At 36.9% G+C, this 24,340-nt stretch overlaps 1 protein-coding gene across 3 annotated transcripts in view; it reads left to right on the forward strand.

Annotated features, from left to right (window-relative positions):
- Positions 1-24,340, forward strand: part of COL5A2 (collagen type V alpha 2 chain) — a 115,279-nt gene that overhangs the window by 69,040 nt on the left and 21,899 nt on the right. For all 3 annotated transcript variants that reach the window (XM_085321643.1, XM_085321652.1, XM_085321661.1), the window contains exons 8-30: positions 1,049-1,126; positions 3,248-3,292; positions 4,422-4,475; positions 5,183-5,236; positions 6,489-6,542; positions 8,965-9,018; positions 9,771-9,824; positions 11,435-11,479; positions 12,387-12,440; positions 13,265-13,309; positions 16,344-16,397; positions 17,915-18,013; positions 18,448-18,492; positions 18,597-18,695; positions 19,002-19,055; positions 20,211-20,318; positions 20,992-21,045; positions 21,703-21,801; positions 22,558-22,611; positions 23,364-23,462; positions 23,572-23,625; positions 23,727-23,780; positions 24,267-24,320. In XM_085321643.1, coding sequence (XP_085177769.1) covers positions 1,049-1,126; positions 3,248-3,292; positions 4,422-4,475; positions 5,183-5,236; positions 6,489-6,542; positions 8,965-9,018; positions 9,771-9,824; positions 11,435-11,479; positions 12,387-12,440; positions 13,265-13,309; positions 16,344-16,397; positions 17,915-18,013; positions 18,448-18,492; positions 18,597-18,695; positions 19,002-19,055; positions 20,211-20,318; positions 20,992-21,045; positions 21,703-21,801; positions 22,558-22,611; positions 23,364-23,462; positions 23,572-23,625; positions 23,727-23,780; positions 24,267-24,320 — 1,464 coding nt within the window. The remainder of the gene's footprint in view (positions 1-1,048; positions 1,127-3,247; positions 3,293-4,421; positions 4,476-5,182; positions 5,237-6,488; positions 6,543-8,964; positions 9,019-9,770; positions 9,825-11,434; positions 11,480-12,386; positions 12,441-13,264; positions 13,310-16,343; positions 16,398-17,914; positions 18,014-18,447; positions 18,493-18,596; positions 18,696-19,001; positions 19,056-20,210; positions 20,319-20,991; positions 21,046-21,702; positions 21,802-22,557; positions 22,612-23,363; positions 23,463-23,571; positions 23,626-23,726; positions 23,781-24,266; positions 24,321-24,340) is intronic.

Genomic DNA, 24,340 nt, shown 5'->3' on the forward strand with positions numbered 1-24,340 from the left:
GTGACAACAAGGGAGTTATATTGACAGTAAGCTGAAATACTGAGATCAGACCAATAGCTTGCAATTTTGGGTAGTGTTTCTGGACTTAATCACCTTTCCAARTGGTCCAAAATCCAGCAGAAACACCTTAAAGGAATCTGTTCAGCACAGAACAATCCTTTAGAATTGCAGAAGAGCAAGGATGGGTGCTAGACCCACATTCTTCATAGATTTACCTAGAAAACATGGAAGAATAGGAGTAGTCAGAGTTTTAAGTTATTTTTGGTTTGTATTGTTATCTCTGAAGTCTCTAGCCTTTTCAAAAGTGAGTTTGGGGACCAATCTGATGAAAAGCATGTCCTAAATTATAGAAGAACTGAATACACATTTGTGCTGTTAGTTTTTCTCAGTCATTCTTAGCTCTGAGTGGCCATGTGTGAGGATCTGGCCCAGAAAGATGCAAAATAAAACTGTTGATTTCAAGTGTGTCAAGAAGCACAAAGGCAGAAGAGAAGGGTACTGACAATTCATTACTCTTGCTCGTTTGTCTGTGTGGATTGGCAGGATCAGTAGTGGCTGTTCAACTTTGCAGGTTAAGGGTAACATGCTCAAAATTCTGATTTACAGTGATAAAATCAGCTATGTTTCCATTTATTTTCAGATATTTCTGAACTTGAAGCACAGTAAGTGAAAACAAAACAAAGTCTTACAAGACCTGAAAAATATTGCAGTTGAAATTAAAGACTGATTTAAATTTGAAGGCAGTGAAAGAGATCTAATTAATTTATGGGAGTCTTTCCTCTTTTATGTCCTCTTCCCATTGTTCAGTGCTAAAGGGGATTAGAGTCAGAATAGTAAGCAGTCAGGATGATGCAATAAACTGGTGTTGAAACCTTCATCCAACTTAAATTTATAGGAAAGAACACTTTCATTTTAATGATTAAAGTAAGAATTTGGTTGTTAGTACCTCAAATTCAATATAAGTAACGAAGAATTGGTTGAATACATTTTTGCCTTGTGAATCATCAACATGACTGCTAGCTAAAAATCACACACATTTTTTTTTCAGCCATTTGCAGCTCAAATGGCAGGGCTGGATGAGAAGTCTGGACTTGGTAGTCAGATGGGACTGATGCCTGGTGCAGTGGTAAGACCAGATTTCCTCTGTATAGTAAAACAGGTGTGAAGCGGAATGAGGCACAGAATCCAAAAGGGAAATGGACCCTCTTGAACTTCGTATACTTATTGAACATGAATATACAGAATGTTTTAGTGCAGTTTTACACAGTGTTTGAAAACAATGAAAACAATATTCTTCTGTTAAAATGAAAGCTTTTTTCCCATTCCCCCTAGCCCTCCTGCTATCTTTCTTCCCTACTTTTGAAATACAGTAGCTATTACCAGTAAGGTATAGAAAAAAAGCAATTTCTGCTTTTCTCATTTCTTGAGTAACTGCAGAATACACACTGCAAAATAAACAATTATGTAACACTGAAGGTTTCTTTCTCGCATTGTGACATCAAAGATTATTTTTAGCAGCATTTTAAAGATTGTTTCTGAAACCAGCTGTGAACTGAAAATTGAGCTTTGTAATTGGTATTATTTGAAAGAGACATTCTATTTTTCCAGTGGTTCCAATTTTATTGTTAGCATCTCTCCCTGTTTAAATATGCCCTTTACCTCTAGAGTACTGAGGACTTAGTGGTAATAGTGACACTTTTCACAGTCTATAAAACCCATTTCACCACCCTAAGCTGTATCTGCTGGAAGTCTTGGGGTTATTTTAGATTAGTGTCTTTTTTACTACTTGTGTTTATCATATTGTGATAGCTTGTAGATACTGTCAGCCTGTTTATTGTTACTTTTAACATGCCTCCTTAAGGAAATAAGTCTTCAGTGATTGCACTGTCTGTGAGTTTGCCTATCTGAACATTTTCCTTCTAAGTCCCCAGTAACCTTTGAACTCAGTTTCAATGCAATTTAGAAGAAAAGCTTCTAAAGAAAATCTGATGTTCTTCTGTAGGATTAACTTTTGGATTGATTTCTTTAAAGAAYTTTTCTTTATTATGAATGTCTCTTGTCTATGAATTTGCTGAGCTTACGTATAAGTCTGTCTTGCTTATTTTGTTGCCCACCATCATTCTGCTTATTCCTTTCACTCAGTGTCTCAGACATCACATCTCTTGTACTCTCCCTTCTTCTTTTGCCATTCCCAAATATGTTTCATTTTAATATTAATATATGTTTTGAAGATCTTTATTTTTCAAAATCTAAGGCTATCTACAGCCTTACACAAAGTCTGTTAAAGTTGGTTGGAAATCAGGTACTGACATTAATATGTTTTGGATTGATTCAACATGTTCTGGGATATCCCCTTTTCCTGTCGTTGTAGACTCAGTAGCTAACCATCACTCAGTTGAACCACTGGATTTTGTTTTGTTTTTATTATTGATTAGAATTTTTRACTAGCCTCTTACTAGCTCTTTTGCATTGGCTTTTTAAAAAGGATTAAAGTAGATTAAACACAACATAAAAAATGGGAAAAAAGGAGTATGTGTTGAAGAGAGGAATTGTGAGCCTCTGTCAAAATACAAGTTATATCTGATGTATTTTTCTTTGTATTGCTCAAATCAAGAGAATTATTGTCAGTGATCATTATTTTTACTTCATAGTACAACATAAAATTAAGCATAAGWTTTTTCCTAAAAAAATCCCTTGAAACATTTTAAGGGAAGATCTGAATTTCCTGTAGCAAAACTCAACCRTTTTGAAACTGTTGTAATGTTTTACATAATTCATGAAAATACTTTCTTCCATCTGTATGTATTCCTGCTCATGACTGAGAATAGCTGGATGAATTTATTTTGTCATTGATTCCTTTATTATATTAATCTAAGTCATGAGATTCAATTCAAAGTGCGCCTATTATTTGCAACCAWTTTTTACACTTTTTGCAGTGGAGTTATGCAGGCATCCAGATTCTTATTACTGAAACAAGAAACTGTGACCTTCTAGAAAGAAAGCAAGCCAGTATTTTCAGCTGCTAATGAATTATATCTCTCTGGGTTTTTTTTTTGAGTTTGAAGATTTCAAATCTATGTACTTTGTTTGTACTTCGTAACATCTGTCTCCTGAATAAAATCCTTTCAGAGGCTTTGACTGTAGAAATGTTATCTTGAAGGTCACTATCAAGCCATTTAGCTGTCTCTGCAGAATGAATGTTACTGAAGTGTATTTTTCAGAGTGTAACAAGTTATGTTTTTAATAGGGTCCAGTGGGTCCAAGAGGTCCTCAAGGTCTCCAGGGAAAACAAGTAAGTGCTTTGTCTTTTGGGATTTAAGATAAATGGCCAAAAAAAGAAGACAAAATCCATAGTAACTGGTGTATGTAGCCAGTAACTTGGAGGCATGTCCATCCTCAAGCATGGCTGAATCCATCTTCCTCTAGAAGTGAACCAAAATATGCTGCTTTCGAGGCTTCTACTCCAGATGTACCGTATATATAGCAACTCCACTTGAAAAGAGGTTTGCTCTAGCCTATTTGCTTTTATGGAGGTAAACCTATGGCATGTTTAGCCTATAATTATCTTTTTGTTATAAACTYGTTCTCACAAGATGTTAGTATTTAGATGTTATGTTATGTTATATATACAGTAGGCATCTTTGTTCAGATTGCCCCAAATAAATGCCTTCTATTGAAAGAGTCACCTGCTGGCATTTTTCACAAGGAATTAAGCTAGATAATCCAAGTGTTACTTAATTAACAACACTGAGCACTCTATTGAATGAGGATGACATTATCACTTCTATTCCACTGTCTTTTTTAAAAGTTGCACTGTTGGGGTCTAGATACACAGGGGGGCTCTCTCCTGTCTAATGAAAATATGCCATGTTCAATTAAGTCACAATTTGTTTCCTGCTTTTAAAATTGATTCCAATCAAAACAAAAGAGGTGAGATTTTATCACTCTTATCTCCACGTACAGTACTTCAGTCCAGCAATGATCTGTGCTTCCTTGTCTCTTTCAATTTTTGATTTGTGTCAGAGTATTATTCTTTGGAGTTGTTTGCTGCAAACTAGAAATTACAGTATCCTGAACTGCAATGATGCTTCTGGCAGATTTATGGAGGTAGTCATGTTAACTTGAAGAGAACACTTTAACCCAATACACATTTTTAATGAGGAAATACCAATGAAAATGCTGACTGTTTATTTCTTGCTTCGGTGTTGGCATGGTGTTAGCTTCCAGTAGGATTTGTGTATGGCTCAGGACTTCTGTAAAGTTTGGGGGATTTTAGCATGAAACTTTCACTCATTTTGCAAAGTAAGCTGGTGCTCGCTTGGACTGTGGACTGTGATTTTCCTGATCGCAGATTTTAATTGATGTTCTTATATTTTTACTTTTTGAAAGTTGAAATTGTATTCATCTTTTCTTAATTTTAGGGTGGTGCTGGCCCCACAGGCCCACCTGGTGAACCTGGGGATCCAGGRCCTATGGTAAGACCAAATAAATACAAACCTTTCTACAATAAAATTGGATACAACTTATTATACCTCCTTACTTTAAAACAGACTTTTTTTACGCTGCATTGACAAAAGCTGTTAAGTAACTAATACTTCARTTAAGAGTTATGATGTTCAAGCCATATTGTCCTCGATCAGTGAATTTTAATTGTTTTGAATATGAGTGATAGTGATTATAGTACCAAACAATCATTGTTACTTTTCCACCACAGAACTGAACACTAGTAACCCCACACCTGCTCGATTAACTTGGACAAAGAAAGATAAGAGTATTTATTTTTTTGGAGGTGGTATAATGACTAGGAGGTAAAAACAAGAGCATAGACCAGGTTCTCTTGAGCCTACAGTGCTATCATCACTGCTAGGTATAGCCTGACGAGAACGTAGCCCTCTCTCCCTGGACCTTGCCGAAACAGCATTGAAAGGTGCCTCTTCGCAGTCCTTGCTATGCCTTTTAGAACAACAACGACTGACTTCTTTCTTTTTTCTGCTAAGGAATCTCTCCTATATTTTTATATAACTTAATGTGTGTTTCATAGGGGCTGGATGATTAGAAAGAGCACTACAAAAGACAAAAGATCAACCTTTTTCTACATCTCTTCTTACAAAACAAGATTATCAGATGAAGCACATAGATATTAATGATGGCTGAATTCTCAACAAATGTCTTTATTTCTTAGGGTCCAGTTGGTTCTCGTGGACCAGAAGGACCTCCAGGCAAACCGGGTGAAGATGTAAGTTTGTTGTTACTCGCATTTTGTTTTATTTTTATTAAAACAAATACTGGCTTCTCTGAGACAGTGACTAACCAGCAGATGTGCATGTTCGGACAACTTCTATGTTTCCTTTTCTTTGCAACTGTACTTCTAATTAAGTCCAGTATCATAACTATAATCCTTAGCAAAAGATGTGTTCTCTTTCAGAGAGAGAGTTTCCTTTGTTTTCCTTGCATGTCACCATGATACCTAAGATTAAAGCACCATCTTTTTATTATTTCTTGCTTCACCCAGCTCTTCARTTGAGTCACATAGCTTAAGGATTTTCTAATACACATATTCTTTGTTTGCAAAGCATGCAAAATCCATCTGAATTGTAGATTATAACTGAGAAATGACTTAAAAGCTGAAGATGCCAGATCATTTAGGATGACATTTACCATAACTTATGCAATGGTTGCTTTGACAATAAACTGTACCAAGAGTTACAATAATAAGAATCTTAAGAAATGGTTAACTCTCAATGCAGTGAAACCAAATCTATATATCACTTGAACAACTAGCTCGATTTCCAGTGGTTGGAAGAATTTCTGTAATTGCATTTATGAAGAGTTTTACCTTTTCTCAGTCCAGAAACTGTTTTTCTGAAGCCTTTCATASTCCACCAGTCCAGAGTTCTGAGTATTTGAATTAATTCGTACATAAAAGAATGCTTGGTTGTGACTATGGAGGACTTTGAATATTCTTTAAAATAAGCTTATTTAGTTCATATTGCATTTTATTTGCTAACATAATGCACAGAAAATATTTGCTKATTTAGAATTAAATTATACAAATTTTAAAACATCTGAATAGAAGGAGAAGTAACAAGCTATATCCAAAACAGTTTTAGGTGGAAAATTAAAATGTTCCTACAGAAAATTAAAATATCAAGTGATTGTCAATGTAAAAATGACAAAAGGTTGCCTCATCTTTAATTCACAGCAAAACTATGTTGCATCACCATCTTGTGATGCTGAAATGCAGTTTAGACTCAATTTTTCACAATTCTTTGTTAAAAATAAATGTTTAGATTAATGGAATCATTGCAATCTAATATACATTGCTRGTCCTGTGTGTGATTAATTTATATTACTGGAAGCTGGAAAGCTGATGTGCTGAATGAGAACACTGGAATGTCCTCATTTGTTTGCATGGAAGAGGGATAAGAGAACTTAATTTTCTTATTTGATATTTTTGTGTGTTCCTTTTTTTTTTTTTCTTTTCTTAGGGTGAACCTGGTAGACCAGGACAAGTCGGTGAGCCTGGATTTCCAGGATCTCCAGTAAGAGCATGATTATTTAGATTTTAGGAAAATAGTTATAATTGTGTCATCAATATCTGGTTTAATAATGACTGCAAAGCTCTCCATGCACTTTCTGAAGTACTTGTGTCAGCTTACTCCGATCTAAAGCAGTGTGACAGCTAAGTACCAGACAGGTGATTCAAATGTCCTTGAGTTAATCTTAAATCATTTCACAGGTGCACGTTCCAGCTATTTTAAAGATGATGTGTGTAAAACAGATGACAGTATATACAAGTTGAATTTCTGTATGTCATCCACTTAGACATAATCTCATACATGGTCATCAGACTGGATAATGCCTACCAAAATCTAAAAATATTTAATATGAAATAACTGCACTAGTAAGCTTATGTAGTAGAAATGGATACAATATTTTTACCTTGGTTAGTTAATAACATTTTTCTTTGCTGATGTATGATTAAGAGTTCTACAAGTGAATACATTTAGATGAAAGATAAGGATTCATGAAGCCATTTTCTAGTATGTCATGTGGTTATTTACAGTCATTTGCAATAAGTGATCAGAGTGTAAAGTGGTGTCAGGCTAGGGTGGTATTGGTTAGATTTAAAATAGTCTGAGGGGCAGGAGAAGCAGGGATTGTATCATAGAAGTATAGAAAGTTTATCTTCATGTATTTTCATTATGCAAGAGTGATTAAAGAATTTCCAAATAGTACATGTGATGCAGAGGACATTCTGTATGGTTCACTGTAGAAATAAAAGGAACAGGTATATGTGAAATGTCATTTTGTCACTGRATACTGTTTTATCAGTTCTGCCTTCATCCATCAAATTTCTGCAACTGTAAGAGAAATGTAGTGTGGCTGAAAAGGGGACAGGTATATCCCAGAGCTGAAGCCACCTGATACACACCGTCTTTTCTTCTTTCAAGCAATACAGTTCTAGTCTAGTGATCTTGTTAGCAATTGGAGCTGCTATTTCATAGAGAGCAAAATGGTCTCTCCATGAGAGTTCTCTGAGTGCTGTTTCCTAAGCTTTTCTCCTCAGTTTTATAGATTAAAGGCAATGTTTTGTAAGCTGCTTGAGGCTAACGTGCTAACATCATCTGTGGAGTATTGCTCAGTTCTGATCAAGCTAAATAAAATTGTCTCCACTTTATGTGTTTTTAAAGCAGTGTATGCTGTTGCACATCCTCCCCATTTAATTATCCCCCACTGATGATAATATCCTGGAAAAATTTGAAAAGGTTTAAATAAGGAGAGTGTATTTACATATGTGCTCAACCTGGGAAACTGCAGAGGGCATGACATGGTAAAAAGGGCCCTGATGAACTGGGGACGCTAACGGACTAGGAACTTTTAGCCAGTAGCTTCAGAAAATATTTCTCCCTTTTACTTGTAAGAAATCCAATTTAACAACATGCTTTCTGAGAGCATGTTTCAGAAAGCAGGTGCTTTCTGAGACATCATGTGACAAACTAGTAAAAAAAATAGGAATATGTTTTCCCATTAAAACCAGTGAATGAAAGAAGTGTTGCAATTCTCGTTGCCTTTAAGATTTTGCTGCAGTTGCATAGCTTTGTAGAGAACAGCTCCGATTACACTAATGCCTTGTCAGAGAAGTGCACGTTGTCTCGGCTCAAGGCAAGCCCCGTGGACTGCTGCGTGAGAGAGGGATGAGCTGTGCATCCTTGCAGTACCACAGAATTGTTGAGGTGGAAATTGCCTACCCAATCTTCAAGTGAAACTTTCCTTGTACTGTAGGAGGAGAAATAGTATGTTTTAATAGTTTGCTGAATGGTTGCCAAAGAGTATGAAAGTGCTAATGTGATTTCTGTTATAAATTAATGTAGCCAATGTTATAACACGGGGCATCTAGCTCCCTTTCATTATTTAGCCTTTGTTGAAAAAGAAATCTGCTAAAATTGGTAGAAATCTAAGAGTAAGGCAGTTTTGATGTAACTGCTAAAGGTGTTTTCATAGAAGTTATGTATCATGCCACTTGACTGATATTTTCTGATATAACAGTTCACAGCTTGATCTCAGTTTTTGTTTTATGTTAAATGATAGCYCTGTTTTTTTTGACCTCTGCTTAACTGGCGTTTCTCCATTTAAGCCTCAAAACTGKATCTACCTTTGGTTCTTATTTCATGGCTTCTATAGAAATTCAAGATTTGATCATACACCTSTGTAAGCCTTAAAGCTTTTAATATCAGCAAAAACTTATTTAATGCTGAGAGTTTTTAACTTCATAGGGGGAACTTCATCTTCTGTGACTACCTGCTAAATGTCATGCTGTGCTATGTCAGCAAGRAGGAGTGTTAAGACTCTTAGCCATAATGCCACTAGTCTATTCCTTGTTAGCAGCATTATCACCAAGCATATCACTGTAGAAATCAGAGTGTTTTTATTTTATTTTTACTTTTTTTTACTCCTGTACAGGGGCCTCGAGGCTTTCCTGGTGCTCCAGGTCTTCCAGGTCTCAAGGGTCACAGGGTAAGAAACAAARTTTTTCCTTTTTTCCTCTCCTTATAGATAATGTTTCAAGACAGTATACATATAAAGATACCCAGCCTCTTTGATATTTGTGGTGAATTTTACTATACGCTTAGTCYTGCCAGTTACAGTGGAATTGCTGGCATTAGAGAGGAAGAGGACCTAGCAGAAAATCTAGGCTTGTCCTCTTTAAGTGCAGCTGACCTCTGYATTATACTCTTTGGTACTTTCTTCACTCTAGTTACAAATGGTCTGGGAATCTGGAAGGAGCTTACATGAGAATTGCCAAACTTCAGGAGGGACAAACCTGACAGTTCTCTCACTTTGTTGGCAAATCTGGCATTAGGGTGGGGAACTCTGGAGCTGGATATCTTTGCAAGACAGAGTGATTACAAATTACCAAGTTTTCTGGCCAGAACTTTACTTCAGGGAGGAATAAATAGGTTTCCTATGGCTCAGAGCCTCCTCCTTGTTGCTTTTAGCATTTTTTTCAACAAAAAAACCCCAAATCCAAGGAAATGTAGCTTGTACAAATGTTTTCCATCTAGAAAATGTTTAAAAACTGTTTTCCATCTGGGTTTGAGAGTTTTTCTTTTTTTCTTTTTCTTTTTTTCTTTTTTTGTTCTTGYCACCTCAGATCTGTTCTTAACACTTTAGTACCAAGTTACTTGAACTGTAGAAATTCTCTCTRTAAGTRTATACACATTTATACATACATATTTATAAATATCATATTTTTATAACTTTTACAGGGACTGAAAGGGCTTGATGGTCCAAAAGGTGAAATTGGAGCAGCTGGAGCCAAGGTATTTTCATGGCCCAAAGAACTAAATGCTGAAGCATGCTTTCTGTAATGCCAAATAATGAAAGACTATATCTTTAGAACAAAGCTCTGTATCTCTCTCCTGTTAATACTAGTTGCATGAAGATTACATTTTCCTGAAGAGACTGCATGAACTTACCCATTTTTACTGTGTGTTCAATCTGCATCAGCTGCTATGAACTGCATTTTTTTTTTTGTACAGGAAGACAGCATTTGAGTTGAGCAGTGCAAATCACAATTACAGAATCACAATTGCAGCTGGGGTTTGGTTTTAGGCCACCAGTATATCACTGTATGAATTGGCTAGGTGCCTGTGTCACCTACTGAAGGCAGCAAAATGTATTAAGATAGAGGCCACACCTATCTTTTAATTTGCCTTTTGGCCACTTTGCAGGTCTTGTTGGTTTTGTTTGACCAACAGGGAGACCGCTGAGTGGCTGCTTTATGTATTCTCCCGGAAATCTGCCGATCCAGCTTGTAACTTGGGGCAGCCAAACTGAAATCTCAGCGAGAAAACAAAAAGGCTTTCCTAACATTTTCTGTATATAATACCACAAAGCAATGCTCAGCTAAAAACTGATTTTCAGGTTGGCATATTAGGTTTAAACAAGATCAGTTTGAAAGAAACAAGCCTGGTAGGGAGAGAGAATATATTTTATCAGACTATTTCTCTCCTAACAGTTTTGTTCTCTTAGAACTTTTGTCCCTTGTTGGTACTGCCACCCCCTTACTGCTTTAACTCTAGGCACTTTAAACACAGGGTAGCCAGCTGGAGTCAATACTTGCAAATTAGATTAAAATGTTTTTAAAAGAGCGTAGGACAACTTTTCCAGGCTTTTCTGCATTGATAATGCTGTTGCTGAAGCTGTTTTTGGCCAGCTGAGGGCAGTAATCACAGGGGAAACAGTACTCTTCCTTGGGATTAAAAATGTAGTAAATTAAGTGAATCTTCCAAAATCTTATTTTAAATGTTAAATATTGATTTTTCGATTGTTAAATCAATAGTCCAGGACAGGTTGTCTAAGATAACATTTCTTTGCTAGGATTTCCCATCGATTTCAGTGGAGACAGCAACAACAGGAGAATTAGAGTAGGCAGAAACACTGCAGCAGGCAGCATGTGCTGTCAGCTAGAGCAAGCAGGAGGAGAATATGTCCCTTTCTTGCCTGTAAATCCTGCTGGTTCTCCCTTGTTTTGTTGCTTTCCTCCTACGCAGCTGATGAGAAGCTGGTCAGCTTCTCTTTCAGATAAGTGGGGCAGCAATGCTCAGTACTAAAATAGCATAATTGTAGTTAACTGGTGAATCAGACATGAAAATCCTGGGAGGTACCTCCCAATCACACATAGCGATTCGTGCATGATGTATGGTATCGCCTCAAAAAGAGTTAATTCTGCTTCTTTGAGATCATATAAATAGGACCCTTCGYGCTAACAGGGGGAACGATACTCTTCTCTTGAGTATGTGCGATGCACACATGTTGCTATGTAAATCTGCCTCTTTAGCACAAGCTGACGGAAAGGGGATGAAAAATGTAACTCTATTTTCCTCTAACCTTTTTTCCTCTAACTGTATTGTTACTTCTTTGTTTCTAGGGAGAATCTGGCCCAACAGGTGCCATGGGTGCAACTGGTCCTCTAGTGAGTGTCACATGCATTGGATTTTACTCGCAGAAGTGGCTGTAATGTTGCACGTGTTGCTGCTAATATAGTACATGTTGGAATTTTATGTTTTTAAGACCCACACTTGATGTCTTGAAGTTAAACTTTTTTCTAGTGCAGTTRAAGTTTTATTTTCTACTACAGTATAAGCTGTTATTCCTTGCAATTCACAACGACTATTAAAAACCAGAAATAAATCAGAAAGCTTAACAGATATTTGAATGTAGGTTTTGTGATTAGTTACCAACTCATGGAAGTTTAGGGTGATTAAATGTTCTTTTTTAACATCCTGAAGCATCATATGGAATGAGATCCAGATGACAAAAATCAGATTAGCTTGCTTTGAGATAGAACTGAAATAATTTAGGTCAGAAACATGTTAGATGGAAAAGCATGGATAGAAGGTTTTGGAGGTAATGCTGAAGATAAGCATGCATGACATGAAAATGAAACAAGAAGAGTTTTCACAGAGTATTTTTCATTCACGTATGGTTTTGGACAACTATATGATAGTGAGCATTATAATATTCAAAAATCCACTTTCAGCAGTGGTGATGCAAGTGTAGTGCCTGTATGATAGCAGATGATACCTCTCTGCAAGACACTGTCTTGTGTCCTGCGGAATGTAATATCCCTGAAGTGCAACCTAGCTGTGAATGAGCCATAGTAAATGAGGCTGAGACTTCTGCTGACTGCAGAATTGCAGTACAAAACTTATTTGAAGCAAAGGAAAAGTCAAGGCTGTTTGAAGAAAAAGAAAAAATAAAAATAAGGAGCGGTCCATCTGCTATGGGGTGGAAGGAATCAAAGGAACTATATTTTTCACTTTTCACTGTTTTGTAATGATGAGCTCCTGAGTAATGCACTTTTCTCTTTTCTCTTGAAGGGACCTAGAGGAATGCCAGGAGAAAGAGGTCGAATTGGACCACAAGGTGCCCCTGTACGTAAGGCCTTGCTTCTGTCTCCTTGTAATTCTTCCCTTGCTTTACTTAAATTTAAAGTCTTAAGCCTGAAAATGTTCACGTGACTGTTAGTCACTTCTGTGTGTTCTGCTATAGCTTAAGAAAGATAAGGCCTTAACAGAGTTTTGTGGGATGAAATCTTTACTGTAAATTTAAAAAATCACAAGAAAAAGGAAAATGCCAGCAGCATCGTAATTTCTTAGAACTGCCCACGAGGCCGAGTATCCTCACAACATTTTGGTCTGTAATCCAAAGAGTCATTATCTTTGTTTTTCTTTCTCTGAAATTACTCTTGAAAGGCTATTTTAACCCAAAATTGCCAAATTGGAAATAATATATTTTGATTTTGTCTGTAAAAAGAAGTTTAAAATGAAAATTTATTGTTTTAATTTAAGGTCTTACAGTTTAGTTCAAGATAATAAAAACAAGCTTGTTAAAATTATCTCACTTTTCAGCAAAAAGAGGGATCAGCCTTGACATGAGATCATATTTGAGTAGAAATTTCTTTCCATGGCCTTACATCCGCTTTCAAGTTGTTGTTTTTTCTGGCATTTCTCTTTGTGACACTTACGTGTGCCCCCCTTACCTCTCCATACAATGACACTATCAAAATATCCACTTACCTGAAGGGATGCCATCATTTCTTTCAGTTGTTTTCTCTGCCAGTGTCCCGAGGGATCTTCAAGCCATCATTTCTTTGAGTGCTTTAGTCTGTGTGACTGTCATCACAGATGCTAACAATAAATAAAAAATCTAGCAAGTGTTCTAATAATCATTCTGTCTTGCCCCTTTTCAAATCTAGGGTGGACGTGGCCAGCATGGTATGCCTGGGAAACCAGGGCCCATGGTAAGTTTCTTAATAATCTCTTTATTTCACCTTGTATTTGCCACTTGCCTTTGGACATTGTCAAAAGAAGCACAAAAAACTGTTGCCGGTTGCTGGTAACAGTAAGTGCACCTAGAACGTGTGAATGATTCCTGGTTCTGGCATCAAATTGCTTGTTGCAAGTTTGATGATACTAGCTGTAGTCTGCTGCATCYAAAGGTTTTAATTTGCAGGAGAGTAGGCTAAAACATCCTTCCTGGAGAGATAAGACTTTGCTGCTTTAATGCAGTGGGATCCATGTTGCAGGGAGATAAGTGTCTTAAAGATGCCTATTATAATAGCAAACAACGTATACTTCTGTATTATCTTCCTTCACATACAAAGCTGACAAATGAAGTTATGCCCACTCTCGGCAAGAAGAAATGCTACTCACCAGTATCAGAACTTGCTACTTGGAATTGATCAATTACAAAATGTGTAAAAAATAGTGTTTTAATTATAGTCATAGGGTGAGCTAATGAACACGAAGCCTGTGTTCAAATGTCTTTCCAATTAATAACTGCTGCACTGAGGAAGCCAGGTATGCATGACCAAAAGTTCTCACGCCGCTGCGGGAGAGCTGGAGGTGACTGTGGCGGATTAAACGGTGGATGTTCGTGTAACAACAGGTGATGTGTTCAGTCCAGTCCCAGCCTGCATTTGCAAGATGTCTTTGAATCAAGTCACGCGAGCAAACGTATTAGGAGGTCATGTGTACTAAGCGTATATCGCTTTTGCCAAGTCAAAGCTTTTGATGATTTCATACTATTCACACGAGGCAAGCTTCTGCCTTAAAAATGTGTTATTCTGTTTGTTTGCTTTTCCGGAAAGCGTTGCTTCTGGGATGCAGCTGACAAAGTTTTTGCCTGTTGATGCAGGCAACATGTACTGTTGTCGCTTTGTGACATTCAGCTTAAAGAAAAAAACCCGCAGACCTGCCCACAAGTAAAATTTCATTTTTTGCATGCTCTTTGTTTCATAGTGATATTAGTCCTGAGAAACATTTGTTTTCCCATGTTTTCTTGATAAATGAACTGTTTTATTGCAAACTTCATTAAGAAACAGTTAACTATAACAGAAGATCAAGACATGAGTCAATGTATAAAGGCTGCAAAACTCAAATACTTGATGTATAGTGAAAAGAAGCATAAGTATAGCTATTACAAGAAACTGAAACAGTGAAAAGATTTTTCAGTGTTGAAAACAAAATTTAAAACAGAGCAAATACCCTCTAGTAATGTTATTCTATGTGAAGTTTGAAAATTTTATATGGCATAAAACATGAGCTCAGCTTCACTGGACCTGGTGGTTGGTTGGCTAACATTTTTGGCAGATAGTGTCACAAGGGAGATGCTGATACTTAGTACACATGTTTCTCATTGGAGGAACTTTTATTCAAATGTGTGATTTTTTGGCTTAGTACAGAGTGGTATATCCTAATTCTCGAATTCTCCTTGCAAAAGAGAGAGATTTGGCAGACATACATTTGTGATCCAATAAACTGGAACATACGTTTTTCAAGAACATGTTTAGGGAGCTGTTACATCAGTGCTGTAGAAATCCATTGCAAGGTCATGGCAGAAATGTTACCTATAATTAATACTGGGACAGATCGTTCTTATTAGACTTGTCAGCAGAACTTCATTACATAAAACATTCTTTCATAGTATGCGTCATACTTTACAAAAAAAGGAGAAAGGCAGGAAAAGATAATGAGGAATCATCTGGGAACATGGAGCTGTAGTAAATACTTATGGCCACTGTGTGCCGCTTTCTAGAGAGTTTATAATGCAGCAGAAAGGGGCTCCTGTGGAAGGTTTTGTTCAGCACAAGGCATTATATAAATATTTTAAAACTTTACACTAAGGCCTGTAATTGGAGGTCTTCATGCTTAACRAAACAGGCATGTTAAAGTGTAGACACCCAAAGGCTGCTTGACAACCCAGCAGCCTTGGACAGTCCCTCACGTAACGTAACTCCAGCTGATTGCGTCTGTGCCCAGACTTAGTGTCCTTTCAGCCCCGTAAGGTATGGTCTGTGCTCTGCGACGCAGCGCACCAAGAATTTGGCTCTAGAGTCAGAACCCGTGTAGCCACGTCAGCMCTGCGCTGAGCTCAAGCCATCAGCCCTTCTCAGACACAGCACTAACTATCCCGGGTTCAGTGCTCTTCTGACAGAGCCGCGGTGCTGCTGGGAGCCGCCGCCGCTGCAGCGCGTCCGGTCGCACGGCACGCCGCAGCCTGGCCTGTCCCTTCCCACGGGGGTCTGCGTATCTCTGAACAACCATCCAGGCGGGGAACTGCCCCTGCTGTGCATGGCTTTGTCCGTATCGCCTTGAAAAGGTGGAAAAAATAATCTGCATTTTGAAGCTTGGAAGTGAATTTAGCAATGAATTTGAGAATCTCGGTGGGGTGAAGGAGTGGGAAGCAGGGGCAGTTCTATAGTCTTTATTTGTATTTTCACTTGTCATATTGTTCATCTCAAAAAATTTTGTCTAGTAACCTGTTTCAGTGCAGAAATAGCTTCAGTTTCTCTCTTTTTGTAGGTTAATGTTCTAAAAGAACTAAAACTCTCCTCTGCTACATTTTATGGGACAAGTAGAGATTGTTTAAAAAATCTTTTAATTACCTTACCACTCTAACATAAACGTAGGAGGAAATAAATTATAAATTATAATAAATAATAAATTATTTATTAAAATATAAAATTGAAAATCGGTTACTATAATAGTAGTATACTGTATACATTGCAATTTGGGCATTGATAGTTGAATCAAGAGCTGTAACTTTTCCAGTCAGTAAATACAGTATTGAAACACCAAACCACAATTCTGTAAAGCATGTGTGTCACTTAGAAAAATGATAGTTATAGAATTACTTGATATTTTTGTTACGAAAAAATATGTTTTGTGAGTAACATTGTATTTAGACACAGAATGATGTTTACCCAGTGATTAGATTCTAATCTGTGTGATCCAAACTGTAGAATTATAGCTTTGTGCTTTTGTATTTTATAGGGCCCGCTGGGCATAACTGGTTCTCCAGGTTTTCCGGGTGCTCCTGGTGTAAAGGTAAAAGAACAAACCAACCAACCCTTCTGAGTATGTCTAGCACCACAGAATTATAAAGTACGTCCTAGACTGCACAGAGTTCAGACTGACAGGTCTGAACAGGTCTCAGGTCTGACAGATCCCTGAGAGCTGCTGAAATCAATCAATAAGACCTTGAGAGAGAAGCTGTAAATCTGAAGCCAAATGAAGTAATAAAAATCAACCATAACTAGGATACTCTTTTTGCTTTTTGTTGTGCAAAAGTATGGTTTTAGGATAACTATCCTGCTGTGCTCCAAAAAACCTGTGCAGTATATTAAAAGAATTACAAAAATTACATTCTGCAAGTTGAGTTGCAAGGACTAGTCTAAGACTTGGTAATATAGGAGTCTTTACAGAAACAGCATCTTCCAGTGACCATTTTCAGCCTAATACACTTTCTGTGATGACCTAGACTGATGAGAAGGATGCCTGAACCACAACGGAGCTTGCACACTACTCATCACAACRTTGCAAATGATGTTTAAAACCTCTTGTGGCTTTCTGATTGAGCTGAAAAGAAGAAACTTAAACTAGCTGCAGAGTGGTCAATGTTTGACTTTCCTTCGTTGGCTTTCATGAAACAGCTCAATGTTTTTTTTCTAGCTGAGAACATGTCTGCAAATAAGACTGAAAAGAAGACTCATAGCGTTTCCTTATACTTCTTTCCCCCCTCTTGCCCAGTGGTTCCTCTTTGTTACTTTATGCTCCTAAGAATGATAGGAAAAACTTATACAAGAAGAAACTATTTTTTCCACTGTAGGTAGCCAAGTTCAGCAGATGTTTGTTTTATTGTGAAGCTAGCAACATTTACAAAACAATTATCTGGAAACAAGCCTCAATAAGAGAATATTAACACAATTTATACAGTGAGATGATAATCCTTTTAATGCATGTCATAAAATGTTTTGGTATGCCCAAACAGTGCTAAATATCTRAATAAATATTTGGAGACGTTGTCAAGGGAGGAATCAAGATAGGTTTTTTGAAAAGGAGAAGCTACCTTCAAGTTTCATCATCAGATGATGTAATTGAAACAGCTGCTTTGAACTCGTAAAAGCTAAGCAGAATGCAGATGTCTTACCATTTCTAAATTTCAAGCCTCTGCTGTTAATGAAATTGAAAAAAACACTACCAAATTACCAATACATACTAGGATTTTATATAGTGATGTCTACCTTAGAGAAGTAACAGTAGATTCAAAGTACCCCCCCCGGTGTGATGTGGACTGCTTGCCCTAGATATAATGCTGCCTCTTTGCAGAAAGTTCCCATGACCATATATGAACTGAGCAAAAATTTGTAGTTTTAAAGTTTTACATTCATATAGAAGCAGTAGAGGCAGAATTAGGTAAGTAAAAATATATTTTAAGGATCATAAACTATTTCAAAGCCTGAATTATCTTTCTCTTATAAACTCATTATTCCTCCGTAGTTACTTCAAAATGCAGCTTTTTAGAGAAAAGTAATCCGCAGTTGTTTTCTTCTGTGAAATCTTAGGGTGAAGCAGGACCAACAGGTCCTCGTGGTCCTGAAGGTCCTCAGGGACAAAGAGGTGAAACAGGGCCACAGGGCCCAGCTGGATCGCAAGGGCTTCCTGTAAGTGCATWAAACTTTGGTTCCTCAGTGCTCAGCTCGTGTCTTATTTGCTCATAGTTGGGATTTTAATATTCCACTTGATGGACAATGAACTTTGCCCAAATAACTTTTTTTCCTTGAGAAAGATATCATTCATATTTTTTCTACTTATTTTGTTGCATGTAACTTTCCATTATTTAATTAAGACAACTTGGAAAACCAAAAGTTACACAGCCTGATGTAGTCTGCATCTTACAAGTACTTTAAGCATATTAAAAGTCACATACTTCATCATTCATATCTACATTTGCCCAGGTAGATCCTATATTACTAGATTAWTGAATAGCCTTTACTGTCTGCTCTTTTAAAGCAGATCAAATGATTGTCTTATTCTGTTTTTGTTACTGATACCCAACTCATAAATTCCTTTTTTGTGATTGATACATTATTTTTAGGGGACTGAAGGGACAGATGGTTCCCCAGGCGCTAAAGGCCCAACAGTAAGTAATCAAATCATCTGTTGAAGAAATTTTGTAAGTGGATTTATTCTATTTCCTTTTTAAAATTATTTTCCTCCTTACTATGCTGGTATTTCTGTTTATAGGGATCTCCAGGCACTGGAGGCCCCCCTGGCTTATCAGGTCCACCTGGTTCCCCAGGGCCACAAGGCAGTACTGGTCCACCTGGTATTCGAGGCCAGCCGGTAATGTCTTTTTTCTTAGTGATGTTTTTCAAGCATGTCGCTCAGTAAAATAAAACAGTGATTAGCAGTGATTCTTTGCATGCAAAAACTAACAACTTTCTTCTGAAATTAGGTCTCACTTGTTTTTTTGTCTTGATGACATAATGCCTAGGGGAAAGAGAGACCACTGTAAACATCCTATTATATTACCTACAACTGGTTCCTAAACCAGGGAACRCTTTTTTATTACGAAGAATAATCCAAAGTGGTTGAATGTGTTATGCAGATTTTTACCTTTTGGGTGTTACTCTTGTGTTTTGTTTTCAGGGAGACCCTGGTGTTCCAGGTTTCAAGGGAGAAGCAGGACCCAAAGGTGAACCGGTAAGTCCCTACATGCTTTGTAAAATGAAAAGAAATCCCAGAGCCACGTACGAATGTTTTGATAGGTTGTTAGTTTTCAAGACATATCTTATGCTACTTCTCATGATTGCTTTTGTTTATCAAATAATTATTGTGGAAGACAAACCACAGTCAGCTTACCTAGATAGCACTAAGAATGGATGGTAAAGTTGGTCCTTGGATGCTATAAATTATCTAGCCAGTTTAGGCCTTATAGGCCTCAAAGGGCTAGAAGACGGAGAAACCAGTTAGTATATCTATTGAGGTTTCTCTAGCACTTACCGAATGACKTTATTCTGATTTCATCTCTTGAGAAATGGGTACCATACATTTCTGGGCATTTAAGAGCAAACAGATGCATGCTGATCGTATTGAAAAGAACCCATTTTCATTTTAAATAGAATAGATTTAATACTTCTTTTTGTTTAAATGTAAAAATAATATGAATATAAATATAGGGATGATGTATATTTACGTTATTTATTTATAAATTAATATATTTAATTATATTGATATAATATCTTTTTTATTTTTTTAAAAAGATATTAGATGGTCACTGCTCATGTCTGTGAAAAATTATTTGGCAAAATGATTAATTCTATGCTGTGACGTGTGAATTTTAAAATAAAAAAGATTCTACAAAGTTGGAGTCAGTTCAACATTTTTTTAAAATTTTTTTCCTTCTTAGTAGTTTAGTTATCACAAAATAACTAACAGAAGTATACRCATGCAGTAATGGTTTCTTTAGCACTGGACGAATCTCATTTCTTTGAGCATTTCTGTAAGAATGTAATTGAATTTTGAGTCTGTTGTTTCCTATTCAGCTGGCATAAATGTAATTACAAATTATTTTGTCTGAGCAAATAGATGATTACAAGAAGCACAGCAGAGCTGAATTGTAGAACTACAGTTTATTCCTACTGCACTTTTTGCTGAAAAAACAGCTTATAAATACTGAAAAAGGRAAAGAAAAGCTGACCCTGAATAGCAGCATTTTGTCACTGATTCAAAACATAACTATAATTTTCTCCTTTATTTGGGAAAATGTTGCTGATGTTTAGAAGACACCCCATTTCAATAGACCTGAGAAACTGTGCGCTTAACGAAGAACTTTTAAACAATTTTTATTTTTAATAGGGCCCACAAGGTCCGCAGGGTCCCATTGGCCCTGTGGGTGAAGAAGGGAAAAGAGGCCCTCGAGGTGATCCGGGATCAGTAGGTCCACCAGGTCCAGTGGGAGAGAGGGTAAGCAATCCAGTGTGTCTCSATAGACAGGCATCGCCAGGCTGACGAACGGCTCCTCTTGACTTAAACGTGAATTTTCTTGCAGCTTGTTTGTAGGTGGAGTCAAACATCGTTTTTTTAGTAGTAGTTTAATTTATGTCTGTAACTTTTTTTTTATGTGTTAGAGTGGTAATTTTCAGATGCTGCACTCCTTTGATACAATATATTCTCTTTGAAAATGATACTGTAATGATCAGTATATGAAAACGTAGCATGATGCTTTTTGTATCCTGAATAGTTCTTACTTCTGATTACTCTTTTGAGGGAAAAGGAGTTCTGTGATACTGTGCATTATTTTTTTCACTGAAAATTTTCGTTAGTGTATTTAGTGCACAGATAGCATAGTAACAAAAACGTTGGAGGTCTGATGAGTGAATCAATACATCTTTTGCTTAATCCTTGTACAAATGGTAGTTGTCTTTTCAGTGAGGCTGTTCACATAGAAAGAGCTGTGCAGCATGCATGAATAAAACACTTAGATATTTTTACCACTCCAAAGAAACAAGTTTAAAGTACTGAAGTAAGGAATTTGTAAGAAAATATACTGAACTCCCAAACCATAAGTCTTTTACTTTATTTGCAATAAGTTATGTAAAAATTAAGATGATAATCTTGTTCGCATCCCTTTTCACAGGGTGCTCCTGGTAATCGTGGTTTTCCAGGTTCTGATGGCTTGCCTGGACCAAAGGTAAATAATATTAGTGCCCAATCTTTCACTGGGTCATTTTTGAAATTCTCATACRTGCAGATATATGGAAAGAAAATATTCCATTAAAAGAATATGCTTCTGGGCAAATAGGCAGATCCTCAGAATCCCTCAGAGTAGGGTCAAAGGACCTGACAAATGCCGGAAAGGCATCTGAATGTTTTGAAACCTAAATGTTTTGGAGGAAAAACAGTTTTAAGTCCTGTGATGTTCRGCTTTCTTTGCATGTCCTCGACTTAATGCGCTGTCATATTCAAATGTGAATAGATGGGAGATGTTGGTCTGTCACTATTACTGTATTGCTAAATACATTGCTATAGTGTGTGGTTTTTCTAKGCTTATCCATTGAACAGATGGACTTATCTGTCTTTGGCTTTCCTAACTGCTGTAACACTTCCAGGGCAGTGACTCACAGATGTATTTGGCTAGTGTTTCTGCCAATTCTTAACTCTTCATACGAATACAAGGATTCTRAATTCCTAGTATAAATTTGTTTTATGGAAGAGGCCACATTTGAGTAATAATAAAGATTCCGATACTTTGGAACTCTGCAAAAATATGGCCTTAATACAAGATGTTATTTAAATTCTTCTATGGATGTTCTACCTGTTACCTAATAGCCTGTTGGTATCTTTCTAGGGTGCTCAAGGAGAGCGTGGTCCTGCAGGTTCTTCTGGTCCTAAAGGAGGTCAGGGGGATCCCGGGCGTCCTGGTGAACCTGGCCTCCCAGGGGCAAGGGTAAGGAACTAATAGCAACACGCTGTAAACCATGGCGTTTKCTGTTTTCAAAAGGCAACAATGAATTTCACAGAATTGGAAAGCTGTTGTATAAGAATAGACTTCTCTCATTCTTTTGACTTACCTTTGTCTTTTGAAGTGAAATGTCTGAATTAAAGAGTAAAGGCCAAAATTCTGACTCTKTTCCCATGATGTTAAAAGCAAGATCCCATTTATCTTCAAAAGAAGGATAGATAGCCCTGATTAGACTGGCAGCTGAAGGATGGCATGCTTGTAAAGAACATAGTTATCACAGAAAACATTAATGTAAGGTCAAACGTTCATTAAATAGATGATAGATAACCTATACATTTGAGCAGTACATGTGGCGGAAAATTTTTTCAGGAAAAATAYTTGAGAAGAATTTGGAACATCACAAAAGAAGAAAAAGGGTTTAGCAAGAACAAGATGTAATATATCACTGGGCAACAGTGGAGAAATAAAGATGATGATCCTGTGGGACACTGATGAGATGTGTAAAAGCAATAAAAGAGGGCACAGGAAAAGAGAAGACCAAGGACAGTTAGGTGTTAAGCTATAAAAAAATTTAACAGTGAGGATGAGGACCTTAGCTGCAGCGAAGAAAATGTTGTGTAAAGAATATCTTAGTGTTTTTATAATATGAATTACTGAGCGTATCTTTGGGGTCTATTTACATTTTTCTCTTGTTCTAGAATTCTATGTACAACTTTAAACTAATGTTATTCCCATTTTTAGGGTTTGACAGGAAATCCAGGTGTTCAAGGTCCTGAAGGAAAAATTGGCCCCTTGGTAAGCTGCATAACAATTAGTCCTTTCAGTTAATGCCACAATGATTTGAAAGTCCCAGCTCATTGAAATTATTTTTATTAAACTGAGTTGTCTTCATTTTTAAAGGTTTATCGATTCCTCTAAGTGTTCAGGTTCTCAGCTCCTAAATAAGTAAAAATAATGTTTCTTTGGTTTTAGCTGTATCTGTCAATTGTTTAGCAACTGCTGCGCTGCAAGATTTTTAAACCTTTGAAAACTAAATATCTTTTCAAACTATCTCTTTTTGGTAACAATAAACTATTTGTACGCAGTGRTTCTATGATAATAATAGCATAACATTTGGTTAGCTCTAGCAGTCTGCCTAGAACTCCGTAAAGCACTCTATCTGCTTTTACGACATTTTTTACTGATAAATATAACAACAAAACCACACTAATACAATATATATATAATAATATGAGTGCTGGAAAAGGAATGGCTTTCATGTTGGAAAACCATTTATCTTCCCTGCTGACCTTTTTCATCTGAGACTGCGGAGAAACAGTGTGGGTTCAATTAGTGCGCTCTGGGACATGTATTCAATATATTAATGCTATTTAAARGCAACTATTTTGCTGAAATAATTTAAGTATCTATTCACTTCAGGACTGTTTTCAAGATCTAAGGTGCTTGTTAGGCTCTAGTATCACTGGGAGTCATGTTCCAGGTGTAAATAGGCTCATATGAGTATACAGTGATTTTAATTTGGTTTGGAAAATGCTCTGTCTCTATAGGGTGCCCCAGGAGAAGACGGACGTCCGGGTCCCGCAGGCTCAATAGGAATCAGAGGACAGCCAGGCAGCATGGGCCTTCCTGGACCCAAGGGCAGCAGTGTGAGTGTGGCAMCTAGTACCCAGCATCTGCTTAACTTTCAGCATTTACATGTATTTTAGTGGATGAAAACAGTAGCTAAAACTTGTTATTTTTCTTTCTTGAAATTAGGGTGATCCTGGAAAACCTGGAGAAGCAGGCAATGCAGGTGTTCCAGGACAACGAGTGAGTGTGACTGTTACTGTTCTCAGTGACTATAGAAAATGATGCATTTCTGTTGTACAYGCTCACTATGTAAATTTTCTTCCTTTGTCATTTTAATTTAGGGAGCCCCTGGTAAAGACGGTGAAGTTGGTCCTTCCGGTCCTGTTGGCCCTCCAGTAAGTCAGCTTTTTCAACACTACCTACCTACCTGCTTGTATTTCGATCCATTCATTAATCTTTCTTTTTTATGTCTTCATGCCAGTTGTTGATTCCATAAATAAATAAATAATAGTTTTCCTAGAAAAATGATGAGCTTTGTGTTGAAACGTTTGTATACTGATATTCCGATTTCTTTTGCTGACTTCTACAAAAAAAAATGGGAATTGCAAAATTTTCTGATAGTGCATTTTCCCAGCTGCTTTGGTTTCAGGGGATGGAATGTTTTCCCATTGACACAACATTTGTTGTGTGATTTTAAAGAAATAAGAAGATATGCTATATCTTACTACATCTTTCAGATAGGGTATGTGTTGACTTGAGATAAGTAAAAATATACAATAAACAAATACATAATTGAAAATACCTATGCTATTCCAACAGAAAAAAAATGTGGAACCTGCCTGTATTTCTCTACTGTACACTTATTCTTTTCTTTTGTGTAGGGACTTGCAGGAGAAAGAGGAGAACAAGGCCCTCCGGGTCCTACAGGGTTTCAAGTATGTGTACTTTTTTTTTT

Source organism: Rhea americana, unplaced genomic scaffold (genome assembly GCF_003343005.1).
Source record: "Rhea americana isolate MKP2758 unplaced genomic scaffold, rheAme1 scaffold_12, whole genome shotgun sequence".
NCBI lineage: Eukaryota > Metazoa > Chordata > Aves > Rheiformes > Rheidae > Rhea > Rhea americana.